Genomic DNA, 14,868 nt, shown 5'->3' with positions numbered 1-14,868 from the left:
ATTAAAATGGAAATATACATGTATAACTTGAATATATTGAGCAGACGTAAGTGCATACATCATCGAATTTATTGAGCAGACGTAGGTGCATACATCATCGAATATATATGTAGTTAGAACTTAGAAGATAGTAGTAATTGAAAGTAAGCGCACTTAACAATTGCACTTTTTAACTGATTCAATAGAAAACAAGTATCAATGTAGACGTATCAAATTATTAATCATGAACAAGTACTACTTACGAAAAGTAATTTAAGCAAGAAATTACTATTTTGTGGAACTGGTCTTATTATTAAATGAAAATATACATATATAACGTGAATTTATGGAGCAAATGTAAGTGCATATATCATCAAATTCATATTTACTTAGGCCTCGTTTGGTAAGCTAGTAAAACCAAGAAATAGATATAAATCCATTCATTTCTAAATGTTTGGTATCCAATTTACACTAACCTGAAGCCCGTATAATTCACAATGGCCCATCTTGGGCCCGCAGATAATGCCTCAAAATGTACAGTTACGTATCTTACCAATTTGGTGAGATACTATTCCTACTTCAATTTATGGATCCAGATAAAATAAAAAATCTCCTTCCTACCCTTTTCATACCATTCTGCCGTCAATCTCCATTCACAAAAATCCTCCTACCATTTTGCCGTCAATCTCCATTCACAAAAATCCTCCATTGTTGACGCTAGGAGATTGATTTGATTAGAATTTCATATGCAAGGAAATAGATGGTGTTGAAGGTGATGAGGATGCTGAACATGATGACAAAGGGATAGAATTTGTGGATGGGGTAGAATCTTCAACGGAGTGGAACCAAAAACGTGAAGAAATGGTGCAAGTCATGTGGGACCAGGTGTGTGCAATTGCAATGCGTATTATTGCATTAAAATTTCATGCATGTGTTTTATAAATTTTTCCACTAAATTATGTTTCTGTTTTAATTTTTGATGTGTCTTTCTTTTAAAATATTTTTCATTTCATATGTAGAGACATGGTGCTGGAGCATGATGACACTATGTTGGTGCTGGATTGCAGTTGTGGAGGGGAAAATGTCTTTAGTGTGTGAGCAAGGCTGCACAATCATGGTGCAATCACTCTAGAAAAAATTTGAAGTACAACTAGTTCTAATTTTCATAGCTATTGTGCTTGAATTATTTAGATTTGCAATAGGTAGTGGAACTAGTATCTAGTATTATTATTCCTCCTTTTTTATATTTACGTTTTGGTGAACAAGTTGAACCTGATGACTGCAACAAAGAAACAAGTTGAGATTTGATTGTAACACACAAAAGTTTAAGAAACAAGCAATTGTCACTAAAGAGAAAGGACAAAGTTGCAGAGAGCATTTAGTTAAGAATGGAAAGGATGTTACTGTTTTACTGGTTGATTATAACATGCACTATTGCAAGCTCTCATCAACAAAATAAACAAGTCTATAGTTGCTCCACTGCACGCCAAATACTCTGGTTCGTTTTGAGTTCCTCTCTGTTCTCCTATTTCTCCAAACAAATACTCTCGAACTAGCTCTGGTGAAAAGCATGTTGAGGAGAAATCCAGAACTTCGTCCTAGTGTAAGCTCTGCATTCGTTGATTACATCTCCTCTTCACTGCATAAGTACTTAAGTAGCTATTTAAGTTGGAAGTTCAGTTTTTTTTTTTTCCACGTAGAGTATATATGTGAAATCAACAGATTTGATGATTTAGGTTTGAGCAATCTGTCGTGAGATTATAAGGGAAAAAAGAACCAAATGTGATATTCTTTTTGATTGAAATATTATGGAATTTAAAAGATTTGATTAGGTCAATACAAAGACAATCCAGGAAATAAATGAATTTAGTAAGGTTAAATTTGTCATTGCATATTTATTTTTTATTTCATAATTTCCCTATCAAACAAAGTGGGCTTTTTAGAAAAATAATTAACTAGGTTATCAAACATGTGTTATTAAAATTATATCTTTTCCTAACTTGGCCTTAAATCTAGATCACTAACTAACCTAGGTATATTCCACATCACTTATCAAACGAGCCTTCTACCTTTAGAAGATAGTGATACTTTTACAATTGAAAACAAGATAATTTAATGAGGATACTTTTACAATTGATATAAAAGAAATCAAATGTCAATATTGATGTACCAAACTATTATGCATGAGCTATTGGTGAAAGTTGACTTAAGCAAGAAATTTACTACTCCTTCAAAAAATTGATCTTATTATTAAATGGAATATACATATATAATTTGAATTTATTGAGCAAGCGTCATGGCATACATTAGCAAATTCATTGTACTAAGAAGATAGTAGTAACTGAAAGCAAAATAATTTAATGAGGATACTTTTGTAACTGATACGATAGAATCAAGCACCATTATAGACGTACCAAATTATTAAAGATGAACTACTTTTGTGCATAGATTATATCTCTTTAATTATTAAAAGTGATTTAGGTAAGAAATTTACTATAGCATTTTGTTGAATCAAACTTATTATTAGAAAGAAATATCAATGTATAATTTGGATTTATTGAGCTAGTGTAAATGTACACATCATCAAATTCATTAATACTATAGTAGTAACTGAAATTAAATTTTCAGTTGATTTGATGAAGCGACTTTTATAACTTATGTACGAAAGAAATCAAGCACCAATATTGACGTACCAAACTAATTTATGCATGAACTATTGCTTATGAAAAATGACTTAAAGGTAGTCCCGCACTTCTATTTTCGTCCGTTCCACAAAAATATTTGCATTCTATTTTTAAAAAGTTATATTAATTTAATAATATAGGTCTCACTATTCACTAACATTACTTTAACTATCACTCTCTTCTCTCTCTTACTTTATCAATTTTACCCATATTTTTATGGGACGAATGGAGTACCGTTTAATACTGTCTTTATAAAATTGTAATATACATATATTATATATCTTGATTATTGGACGTAAGTGCATACCTCATCAAATTTATCTGTACTAAGAAGATAGTAATAACTGAAAGCAATAGAATTTAATGAGAATACTTTTTGAATTCATATGAAACAAATCAAGCACCTACCAAACTATTAAAGATGAAATACTTTTGTGCATAGATAATATAGTACGTATCTTTTAATTATTAAAGTGATTTCGCTAATCAATTTACAAGTAAAGTAATATATTGTTGAGTTGATCTTATTATTGAATAGAATTCCAATACATAACTTGAATTTAGAAATACCAATACATAGCTTGATTCATTGAGCAAGTGTAAATATATACATCATCAAATTCATTATTAACTACTAAGAACATAGTAATTGAAAGTAAATTTTCAGAGGATTTAATGAAGGGACTTTTATAACGTAAATTTTACGAAAGAAATCATCAATATTGTTTTTTGACAACTAAGTATTTATTTAACAGTTTAAAACTAATCAGGACTTTGTTGTAAATACAGTCGAATATTTATATTTAAACGAATGTATATCAAAAAGCGATGTGCAAAATATTATAGGTAATTTAGTTTGCAATAATATTCTGCCAAATAAGAATGTAATCAAATGCAAACTATGATTTGTACCATTAGAAAATGTCAACAGATGATAAAATCATAGCAACAGAAAATGTCAACACAATGTCAACGGTTGATAATGTGTTGATATTGCGTTGATACTGCGTTTATACTGCGTTTATACTGCGTTTACATTTGTTATTGCTACTATTTTATCATCTATTGATATTTTTTAACGATCCAAATTAGTATATTTTGGAATTTGTACAATATATGGATTTGCATTTTATTACCCCGCTGAAAATCTATACTTTTGTACAAATTGAGTTCGAGCGTGACAAAAATTCAAATATTCTTGAAACAATTTCCAATCGACTCGTTAGCCAAATTAAGTAAACCTCATCCTTAGTAAATTTATTTTGAGTGAGAAAAAGTTCATATGGGCTATCAAAATTCAAAACTCATTCAGGTGAGTGGTGATGGTGTGACTGTTTTATTTATTCAATCTAACCGCATCTAATTATTTGATAAAATATTTATTTTTCTTTCATTCACATACACAGTCTTAAACGTAATATATAGTATAAATTTTACTTTCCATTAGTGATCCCAACTCAATCTAATTAAATATTTTCCTTTTCACACTATAAGATTTATAATTAATTCAACTAAATTATAAAAAAATGACTAATTTTTGTTATGTAAAATATTATTGTATATTTTAAATTTATGATAGAAATTAGTAATTTTTTGTATTATTGAAGTGTGTCATAATTTTTTTTGAAAAATAAAGAAATGCATACAAAATAAACAAACTAAGTTTCAAATTAAAGAGAGAAAAAATAATAAAAAATCAATTACCAAACCTATTAATGAAAATATAATCAAATGGAAATGAGAAAATTACTCCGGGGAAAATATAATTCGACACCATAAACTAAGTATAGAATCATACGATGACATGAGTATTTTACCCTCCTCTTTAGTCTACTCTTTCCATCCTTATAAAATTGAGGGTCACACCTCCTAATCTTAAATTTGAAATAATCACAAGATTCGTGCTAATGTTATCTTCCATAGTTTCTAACATTTTTTTTATAGTTACCAAGATAATTCACTGACAGACTCAGTAATTAATTTCCGGGCTGATTTATAGGCACTTAATGAATGAGATGAGTCATGACTATTTAGTTAAGGATGATGAATGAGTCTCATGCCACTCGACTACACATTCGACAATCTATTACATCCTTCAGTTCTATCACAACTAGAACGTTTATTTTTATCATATAAATTAAAAATGGAGCATTTAGTAAAATAATAGATAGAAATAGTAAAAGAAATAATAAGATAAATTATTAAATATAGAACAAAGTGAGAGTTAATAAAATATAAAGATTAAATGTATTAAATTTTTTGCTATATTAATTAAATGATTCAACGATGGTGGAATGATAAAAAATAAAATAAAACAATAGGACGAATGAACTAAAGTATTAATTATCAAATAATCATTCATAGATTTGAACTCACAGAGGTATATAAAATTTATAGAGACAAAGAATTTCATTGAAATAATTGAATAACTAAAAAGATGTAACAGATGGATAAAAAAATATTAACATTATAACATAAAAATGTATTGTAAAATATTGATAATTTTTTTTATTAGGGTAAAATATAACGATAAATTAATACAATTAGGAGTATTCTTTTTTTCTTTTGTCATTACCTGAATATCTTACATTGATCGTATATAATAATAAAAGTGTGTACGACAATAATAATAAAATAACAATAATCAAATTATTTATTTATTTATTATTATTATTATTATTATTATTATTATTATTATTATTATTATTATTATTATTATTATTATTATTATTATTATTATTATTGTGTTTAATTGGTGTGTTTTAGTGCTAAACAGCCTGATTTACGAATTCAAATCAGTCCACACAAAATATGCAAATGAAATTGATGGCGCCGGTGAATTTCATCTCCGGCGATCGGAATATCAGGAAAAAACCTTCTGCTTATTTCCAGAAACTTGAGTTGTCTCTTTTAATATTGTTGTTTGCTTCGAAATTTTTCCTTGTTGAACCCTATATGTGAGAGTGTTTCTGATAATTTAGTGTTTTTATCCATGTTCAGGTAATCGGAGTTTCTAGGTCGCCCCTTCCGAAGACAAGCTATCAATCTCCATCATCTATGTAAACTCTTCACTTAATGGGGGTTTATTTTACCATTTTTAACCCATAATTTCACCTGAATACTTCTAAAAAGTGCCAATTGTTTCATCCTTTGGATAATTACAATGCATATTTAAGATTAATGTTTAAATGCTTCAAATGCTATGTGTGTGTAATTTTTTTTATAATCCTGTTTTTTTTTTTGGTTTAGTCATTGTGATCAATTGCTATGTAGCATTCAGCTAGTTGCTACACATGACAATCTCTATTTCAATATTACTTCTTCTGCTTCATATGAATATCACAGTAATCTGCGTACGATCTGACATAGTCGAAAGTTCTTGAGGAATTCGATTAGTATTTGAAATAGGTTGTCTTGTTAAGTGCTTTATGGCTAATATAGAGAATCTACTTATAGTCATGACCACACTGTACATCCTCTAGCCCTTTCTTACTGAGGTTTTTCATCATTTTAGGTGGTTTGGTTAAAATACAGATTAATTCCAAAGTATAAAATGGAAAAAATCTTCCCTTCTGTTGCTCTCATGCATCTTTTGCATGATCAGTGGTCCATATATCATACCTCCCTTAAAGTGGCTCAATGACAGTATTTGGAAACAGGAAACTAAATTCAAAATGGATCTCTTATATTAGGTTGCAGGTTTATTGATTTTCTAAAATCTATTTAATGCAAATTTGCAGGTTTCTCGATTTTCTGAATTCATCTAAAATTCTTTTTTCTATAAATGCTGGTTGCATATAGTAACCCCACACCCCTCTCCTTTTGCTTATATATCGAACATGAGCTCTGCTCTGATAGTAATTTTCATGTTATCTGTGGTGCTTTATAAAGTTAAAAGCCTTAAAACTATGAACTTTGATTAGTTCTGTAATTACAACATGACTTCTAGGTTGTAGCAATTATATCACTACTCTTTTTTTGGCAATTAAAACACGATTAGTTTTAAAAGGAAACAGAAGTTAGTGTCTGGGTGTTGCGTTAAAGAGGTCGTGCTATATTTACAGCACTAACTAAAGTTCAAAATTTTAAGACTACTAGGCCTAGGCATTGTTCATGGGGTTAAACTGTTTCTCAGTAATTCAATATTAGACTCTGATGCTTTCTATGTTAATCTTTGATTACTCAACACATTAAGTTAATGGAAATAAATAAAATTCATTTCAAGCTTCAGATTATGTTAAAGGCTCTCATCATACACTAGTTTTTTGGATGTTTGAAGTTGCTGATAGTCTCTATATTGTCAATTGAAGATGGAATTTGGATATTCCTTTCCATAAATCTACTAATTTTTCCTAGCTCACGCAAATCATAACTCAGAAAAAAAAATTGGACATCTAGCAGCATTATGTAAGGGTTTGCAATAATTTTGTTTGATAAAAGATAAGTGAATAATAATTAATCTATACATATTATAAAGAAGCCTTGTTTTTGTTTGCCTATTATTACATCCCTATTATATACTTCAATTTAATGATAGACTTATCAATTCATCAATTATCATTATAAAATTTGTATTCTCATGAATTTTGAATTTAAATGCTTGTTATGTTGTAAAGATAGTAATGTAATTAAAAATGAATAGGTTTTCTGTGATGTTTTTTTTTTTCATATCTGAAATTCTTCAAGATTTTGAAAATATTATCTATTTTTACATATTTATCTACTCCATTAATCCAATACTTCGTGTGTGTGTGTCACACGTACCATCCCGCTAGTTTGTGTAAAAGCACTTGCAACATCCTTTCCACAAATCCAAGTGTATACATTTTCATTTATCTTAACCTCCTTTTAGAATTTACATGTCTAATAACATGTGAGGCAATTAGTTCTTACTGCATTGGAGCTTTCACAGCCATAGTAACTAGCAATTCAAACCAAGATATTTCCAAATAAATCACCAATATAAATGCTCTCGACGAATTGACTTTTATTTAGCACTTCTTAATTGCTTTCGACGCCAATGGTTGGTGCCAGATTTATTTTCGACGGTTACAACTTGATAAACAACAAAATTAGTTGAAGTCATAGCATGGCTGTAAGGACTTGCATTATCTCTACATTGGGATAAAAAAGCATAGCCTTAAGTTTCCTTCAAGCGGTTGATTTATCTTGTACTACACGAGGAATGTGAATAACGTGACCAGATAGTGATTCTCAGACACCTTTTTCATACGTTTGCACAAAATTCTGAAACGTGGCTAGGCTTTGTAATGGCTCCTGCCCCAACTCACTATAAAAGCAGTACCCAGCGGAGAACATGCACACCATTGAAGCTATACATATCAGTATATGTGCTTGTACCTGCTTCAAAAATATCTCCTTCCTTAAGAAATTATTCTTGTTTTTTTAGAATACTTAGCTCAAATGGATCATGAAGTTTCCATTGCTATATACAAAACTTGGGCTGATGAAAACTATGATAGACTTTATCATAGTTATGCATATGTTACTTTCTTGGCAGGTGATGGTGATTATGTGAAAGGTGTTGTTTGTCTGGCAAAGGGATTAAAGAAGGTGAAAGCAGCTTATCCACTGGTGGTGGCAGTTTTACCTGATGTGCCAGAGGATCATCGCAACATCCTCTTGAACCAGGGATGTATCATTCGTGAGATTAGACCAGTTCACCCACCTGTCAGCAACAAGGGGAGCTCATTTGCCAGGGATTATTTTGCTGTCAACTACAGTAAACTTCGGCTTTGGAAGGTGAGCCTTTTCAACCAGCGAGTGCTTTTTTTTTTTTTTTTTTTTTTTTATCAATTTTCAGGTGTGGTGATTATTACATTAGGACAATTTTCACAAATGCATGTTTAAGCTGAGTTTTGAGGAAGTGTATCCTTTCTTATATATTTATTTCCATATAGTTCATTGATATTAGAATTTTTACTATATAAGTAGGCATAGTAAGAGACATAATATACCCAAATTAAAATGAAGGATGTGTTTTTATAATTTGTTCAGTTTACGGAGTACTGGAAGATGATTTACCTGGATGCAGACATCCAAGTGCTTGGCAATATGGACAACCTCTTTTCTATGCCTTCTGGTATCTTCTATGCTGTGATGGATTGCTTGTGTGAGATGGATGGTGTCCCTTGTCCACATGTGGTCCAATGGCCTCAAGAACTGGGTGAAAGACCTCTTGCTTATCTAAATTGTGGCATGTTTATTTTTGAACCTTCCCGTTACACATATGTCCGCCTCCTGCGCACCCTTAAAGTCACACCAGCCACCCCGTTTGCAGAGCAGGTAGAATGCAAAATACTTGATGAATATTAAATATGTTGGCTGCTTCGTGATCTAAATTAGAGATCTTCACACATGTGTGTCTCTGTTGTTCAATCTGCAGGATTTCCTTAACATGTTCTTCAAAGACATCTCGAAGCCACTCCACCATATCTACAACTTGCTACTGCCAATGCTTTGGCGCCACCCCGAGGAAGTGGAGCTTGACAAGGTGAAGGCAATTCACTTCTGTCTCCCTGGTTCAAAGCCGTGGGACTATACCGGGGAAGAGGAGAATATGGATAGAGAAGATGTGAAAATGTTGGTTTCCCGCTGGTGGGCAATGTATTGCGGTGCTCCAGTGGACCTCCCCTGCACTAGAGCTTGGCAGGGTTATAATGGAGCTAGTAGGTTGGGATGGCTTTTTAATGGAGCTAGGAGCTGGGGTTTCAACTGGGGATTTTTAACTGGAGCTAGTAGCTGGGGTTCTGGCTGATGATAATGTATCTTTTACCTAAATAAAGGAGGCTCACAATAGATGTGGATGCCTTTAGTTTGCATGTTGCAGTCGGATTTGCTCATAACCTTTGCATCTGCGATGCAGGAGAACTATCTATATTATCCAAACTTATTTGTACCATTGCAGTGCAAACTTGTGTGTAAATCTCTACTTAGACATGTTTCTATTACTATGAATAAAGAAGGATTTTCTTTTCTCTCAATAATTAGTGGCTACACTGTTATGGGATGTGATGATTTGTAATTTGCTTGAATCTTCAGTCAGTCATATTTCAGAGCAAACAATTATCTAGGGATCAATGAGATCTGAGTCCAGTGTTGCCTCAGAAATGAGGTTTTGAGCGGTTGGTTCCATTTAAGTGTCATATTACTAAGGGGTTGTTTCACTCTTCATGATTTATGATAGTCGATAGACATGATTGATTGTTTTTATCTTCTGTATTAGGAATTTTCCGTTCCTACCCTTTTTAAATGGATTAAAAAATCAAGCAAGTTAGCTCAGATTTGTTCAAGGGTCCTTAAGATATCTCAAAGTTCCAATTTGCCTTAGTGAATTCTGAGGAGTATGCAATGAGTCTATTCATTAGTGATTTTACATTTTGCCTGAAATTGTTCCCTCATTAATTGGGATGGTTTTATGCCATATACATTAATCACTGACACCAATTTCTTCGTAATATATTAGAATGAACTTTGCCTCTGAAAATGCTATTCATCAATCACCACATTCAGGTAAGATTAACCATTTATTTGTGGAAAGGTTAATAGCGATTACAAAACAAAAAGTTGAATAAAAAAGTAAAATGGATATTCAAAATTATTAACAGAGATTAAAATGCAGTAGTCTTTTTTTTTTGTTTTTCCAAGAGAATCAATAATAGTTTCTCATCTACTTGGGATGCTTGAACCTGTGACTTATTTGGGATGCTTGAACCTGTGACTTATTAGTTAGAGTTGATGCATATTACCAACTGAGATGTGTTTCATCGTCAACACTAATTAAAATGTTCTCATCAAATAATGCATGTTAGTATTTGTGTCAAACAAGAACTCAACGCACACATCAGTTTATTTTGAAAGAAGAAAGAAGCATAATATAGTAATATGGATCCATAGATGAATTCAGAAAATAAACATGCACTTCAGATGCTCAGAACGATTTCAAGAATCCGAATTATCAAAGAATCAGTCTCCACAAGCAACATAGTCGTCGCATATACAAATCTGAGTTTACTGAAACTGAATCACCTAACCTTCTTCTATCATTGTTTTCCAAACAGAACGCTCAACAATAACATAAACGGGCCAAGTATACAGAACGAACTTGAGATACGTTTCCCTGCTAGCAGGTCATCTCCCCAATAAGGCGACTCGCTCCTTCTGTACTGCCTGTGCCAAACTTATGTCAAACAACTCACATCGAATTGGCATCTCCATCTCGTAGAAAGGGTTCTTCAAGACATAATCTGTGTATAACTCATATATATGTTTCAACAGATTCTCCATATGCTGAGTTCCAGGCTCACAAACCACAAAGAATTTAGTACCTAATTCATGACATCAAATGAGAAAATATCAAGTTATCAACCCCAAAAAGTTTCAAGAATCACTAGGCAGTATATAAAGGGGCGGTGACAAGATGTATAAAATTGCATTTTGTGTAATTGGCAGTCCTGAACTTACAAAGGAGCAATCATAAAAACACATGCAAACCTACCACACCTCCAGGTTCAAGACCATTTCTACCTAGATCTTTTTTAAAAAGTAGTAACAAATTTTATCAGTTTATTGCTAGACTAGCATAAGGCAGACAAAGAAAAAGCAGCCAGTACATGACTCCAGGCAGACCATTTATTTGGTTATCCAAAATTAAGTTCCACGTCCACATGGTGAAGCTTTTACATCCTTAAACTCGAACTTCTCAACATAGATGATAATTAAACTATAATGCATAAATGCTGATATTTAATGACGATCTCAACTGCGCGTGCAGCCATGCACTGGTGCTCTTCCAAGATGAGGCATAATACTTTAAGGATGTAACAAAGCCGAGTCAACCTGAGTATTGTGAAACTCAAGCTTGACTCATTGTTTATTGATACGATCCCACATTGGTATCACACGAAAGTGTGGAATAGCATATAATAGGGAGTCAACCCTTTACCTTTGACCATGGTTTTGGGTTAAGTTAGGGCTTCCTATCTTATATGCTTATCAATTTGGTGCGGTGAATGTGGATCCGGATGTCCTACGGAAAGGGGCTACCCGTAGGTGTGACCAAAGGGGTGCCACCAAAAAATGTGGGCCCGAAGGAAAAGGGCAGCAAAGGGGATGGTGGGCCCGTGGCTTTGGGTTTGCCACCTGGCGTGTGCCGTCCGTGGACGTCCGGTTTAAAAGAGGGATGGATTGATACGATCCCACATCGGTTTCACACGAAAGTGTGGAATAGCATATAATAGGGAGTCAACCCTTTACCTTTGACCATGGTTTTGGTTTAAGTTAGGGCTTCCTATCATATATGCTTATCATTTATCGAGTCAAGCTCGAGCATTAAGTAATGAGCATTCAAATCTCACACAATTATTCAAGCTTAATGGAGCCTAAACGAAATTTCTAAGTTTTGATTTAAATTTAAATACTTGTCATCTTTTAAAATTATGAGTAATAATATATCTGTGCACCATAAATTGATGCATGAATCATGCCAGGAAGCAATCTATATTAGTTAATCACCAGAATGGTGAATCCTCGTCATGTTCCCAACTTCTCACAACAATCTCAAATGATATTGACAAACTGTTCAATAAGGCATATGGCAGTGTTGCAATTATCTGATTTAAAGTACATGTTCAACCAGACAACAACCAATGCTGAGTGTTCGAGCAACACCAGGTCTCCTCTCTAGGTGGCTCTGACTTTTGTTCATCATCAGTTTCCTAGAAAAGATAGTATCTAGGAATAGGACAAGAATAAAATATTGTCCTGATATCTGATAGGACAAGCATATGCAATATGATTATCCTGAAGATTTAGTATATAAAATTTTTCCCTTTCTTAGCCAAAAATTATTTAGACATTTTCCTTAGGCCTCGATGCAAGCAAACTAACTAGCATGGTCCTACTTTATGCTGATTCTTTAATACTAAAGCATAAATGTAACAAGACATGGTTATTTACCTCCAGTGATAGCTACCGGCAACTCTAATAAGAATTATACATGTGTCAGTGAAATTAAATCCTCACTTCCAGGGGAAATACATGTATGTCTATCTATTAGTTGAGCAATGAGTGTGTGCATATATGCATCAACATAAGTATCTAGTTACTTCTTTACCCTAGGAACTAACACTCATGAAATCTGAAAAATGGAGCACTACATCCAATTTTTCTGGCTACAGAAATCAGAATAGCCTTGAATCAAAAGCAAGCACATAAATTAATTTAATACTACAAGAGGTGAGCAAGAAAACATGAGGATAAGCTATAAAATTTGTGGGATAAATGCAGGTTCTCATCACATTTTGCAAAATGACAACCTAGCGTTTGGAAGAAGATTTAGAGCGAATAAATTTTACCAACAGATCATGTATATCAGTGGCCACGGAAATGACTGACAACTTAAGCCCAATAGGAGGAAACAAAGAGAAGTTAAGAGCTAAAGATCAAAAGCAGAGCACAATGGAGCATCCTACCAACCATTTCCCTTCCGAACATCCTCCTTTTTAAGTGTGCTTTACGTACCAAGGCTTATGAACACTAACTCATTTGTTAGGAACGATTTGCTTTAGTTGCAGAATGCAGATCATAAACACTATGGAAATTGAAGATGAATAAGATTATTTTTTCCAAGACCTCTGATTCTACCCTCTGCAGCAGAAGAAATTTAAATCAGTTCTGTAAGAAACCTATCCAGCTCTAGCACTAGAGCTGAAATCACACCCCCTTCCCCCAGCCCGAACTCCACATTCACATTCAATCAACAGCATAGGAAGACAGGGAAGCAATTTAAGAAAAAAATAGTAGTATAAATAAATACTAGTGGTGAACAACACGGAAATCTTCTAACCAGTAAGAGACTGAAAACAGTGAAGATCGAAGGTATCAGCCTGAAGAAGCTCGATTCCAAAGCAGCCGGAAACGGGAGAGAGCTGCTGCGAGATGGCGTGCATAGAGTGCCACAGACTCGCTAACCTCAAACTGTCGTTTGTATCCATTCTTCCCGCCGATCCATAATCCTACATTCAGGAATTAGATTTATCTCTTGAATTCCAAAACATCGAACACAGAAGATTCAGAAGAAGACGTAGGTGGGGGAAAATAGGGATTTTACCTTATAGAAAATGAGACCCCCAGATTTATTGATGACGTAGAGGCTGTAAATCGCTGCCATGGATTTAATCTGTTACTCTGAGGTTTATGAGCTACCAAGGCTTCCGATTTCACGATCTGCAACCTTCCCTGATTAATTCCATGAATTTTTGCATAGGTTTAGCCCTGAAGATCGCAAAACTAAATTAAAATCTAATTTCAGAAATTCCTATGATAAAAGATTGGGTTCCGAAATTTATAGTTTTAAAAATTACGAATTCGTTCATCAAATTTTATGCTTTGTTTGGCAATTTTTCTTTTGATTAACATTTTTGTTTAACAGTGTTTAGAGACTTTATTTAAAAAAAACCGATAATTTTACCAAGTGGGTAAACGGTTTTCGGTTAATCGAGAATCAAACTGAAACCGGTCAGTTATCGGTTAACCGATAACTGATATTTACGGTTATCGGTTCGGTACCGGTTATACGTTTTTGCTCTAAATCGGTTATCGGTTATAACCGACAACTGTCGGTTATAACCGATAACCGAATTAAATTCAATTTTTATTTCAATTATATGTTTATTTAATAATAGAAGAAATTATAATTTACTTTCGAACTTTGTCACAATGGAAGACTCGTAATTTATATCTAAATTTTGTCAAAGTCTCGTATTGTAATGTCAAAGTCAAGTATCTAAACATTATTTTAAAAATAAGATCTCTTAAAGTAAATAAAGTGCTTAAAAACTAGTATGTTAAAACTAGTATAAACCAATTCGGTTAGTTCGGTTATAATCGATAACCGACCGGTTCTAACCTAGTCGGTTAATTAAGTAACCGAACCGAAGATCGGGTCGGTTCCGGTTAGTTTTTTGATGGAATTTTGGGGTCGGTTAACCGACATGTCGGTTCGGTTATTAACCCAACCGACCGAATACCCACCCCTAGTCTTGACCATCGTATGCTATATTTGACGATCATATAGACAATATGATTTGGATCGAATTAAGTACGAAAAACAGTCTTATCAAAACATTAATTTCCTGATTCTATACAAAATCATTTGTCATAAGTAGTGGCCTGAAGACAACAA

The 14,868-nt window shown here is 33.0% G+C and overlaps 2 protein-coding genes across 2 annotated transcripts; one reads left to right on the top strand and one right to left on the bottom strand.

The window, feature by feature from the left end:
* Positions 1-5,456: 5,456 nt before the first annotated feature.
* LOC125223658 (galactinol synthase 1-like) lies at positions 5,457-9,670 on the top strand. The gene is made up of 3 exons (XM_048126904.2): positions 5,457-8,426; positions 8,682-8,969; positions 9,070-9,670. Exons 1-3 carry the CDS (start codon positions 8,088-8,090, stop codon positions 9,439-9,441), a joined length of 999 nt encoding a protein of 332 aa, XP_047982861.2. The 5' UTR covers positions 5,457-8,087; the 3' UTR covers positions 9,442-9,670.
* Positions 9,671-10,581: 911 nt separating this feature from the next.
* LOC125218478 (uncharacterized) lies at positions 10,582-14,015 on the bottom strand. Its single transcript, XM_048120153.2, has 3 exons — positions 13,795-14,015; positions 13,531-13,699; positions 10,582-11,011 (listed from the first exon to the last, which is right to left on the bottom strand). Exons 1-3 carry the CDS (start codon positions 13,852-13,854, stop codon positions 10,815-10,817), a joined length of 426 nt encoding a protein of 141 aa, XP_047976110.1. The 5' UTR covers positions 13,855-14,015; the 3' UTR covers positions 10,582-10,814.
* Between the last annotated feature and the right edge of the window lie 853 nt (positions 14,016-14,868).

Source organism: Salvia hispanica, chromosome 1, assembly GCF_029641045.1.
Source record: "Salvia hispanica isolate PSC_SH4W2 chromosome 1, Shi_PSC_v1, whole genome shotgun sequence".
NCBI lineage: Eukaryota > Viridiplantae > Streptophyta > Magnoliopsida > Lamiales > Lamiaceae > Salvia > Salvia hispanica.
The sequence above is the reverse complement of the archived record's forward strand: the minus strand, read 5'-3'. Positions and strand labels throughout refer to the sequence as shown.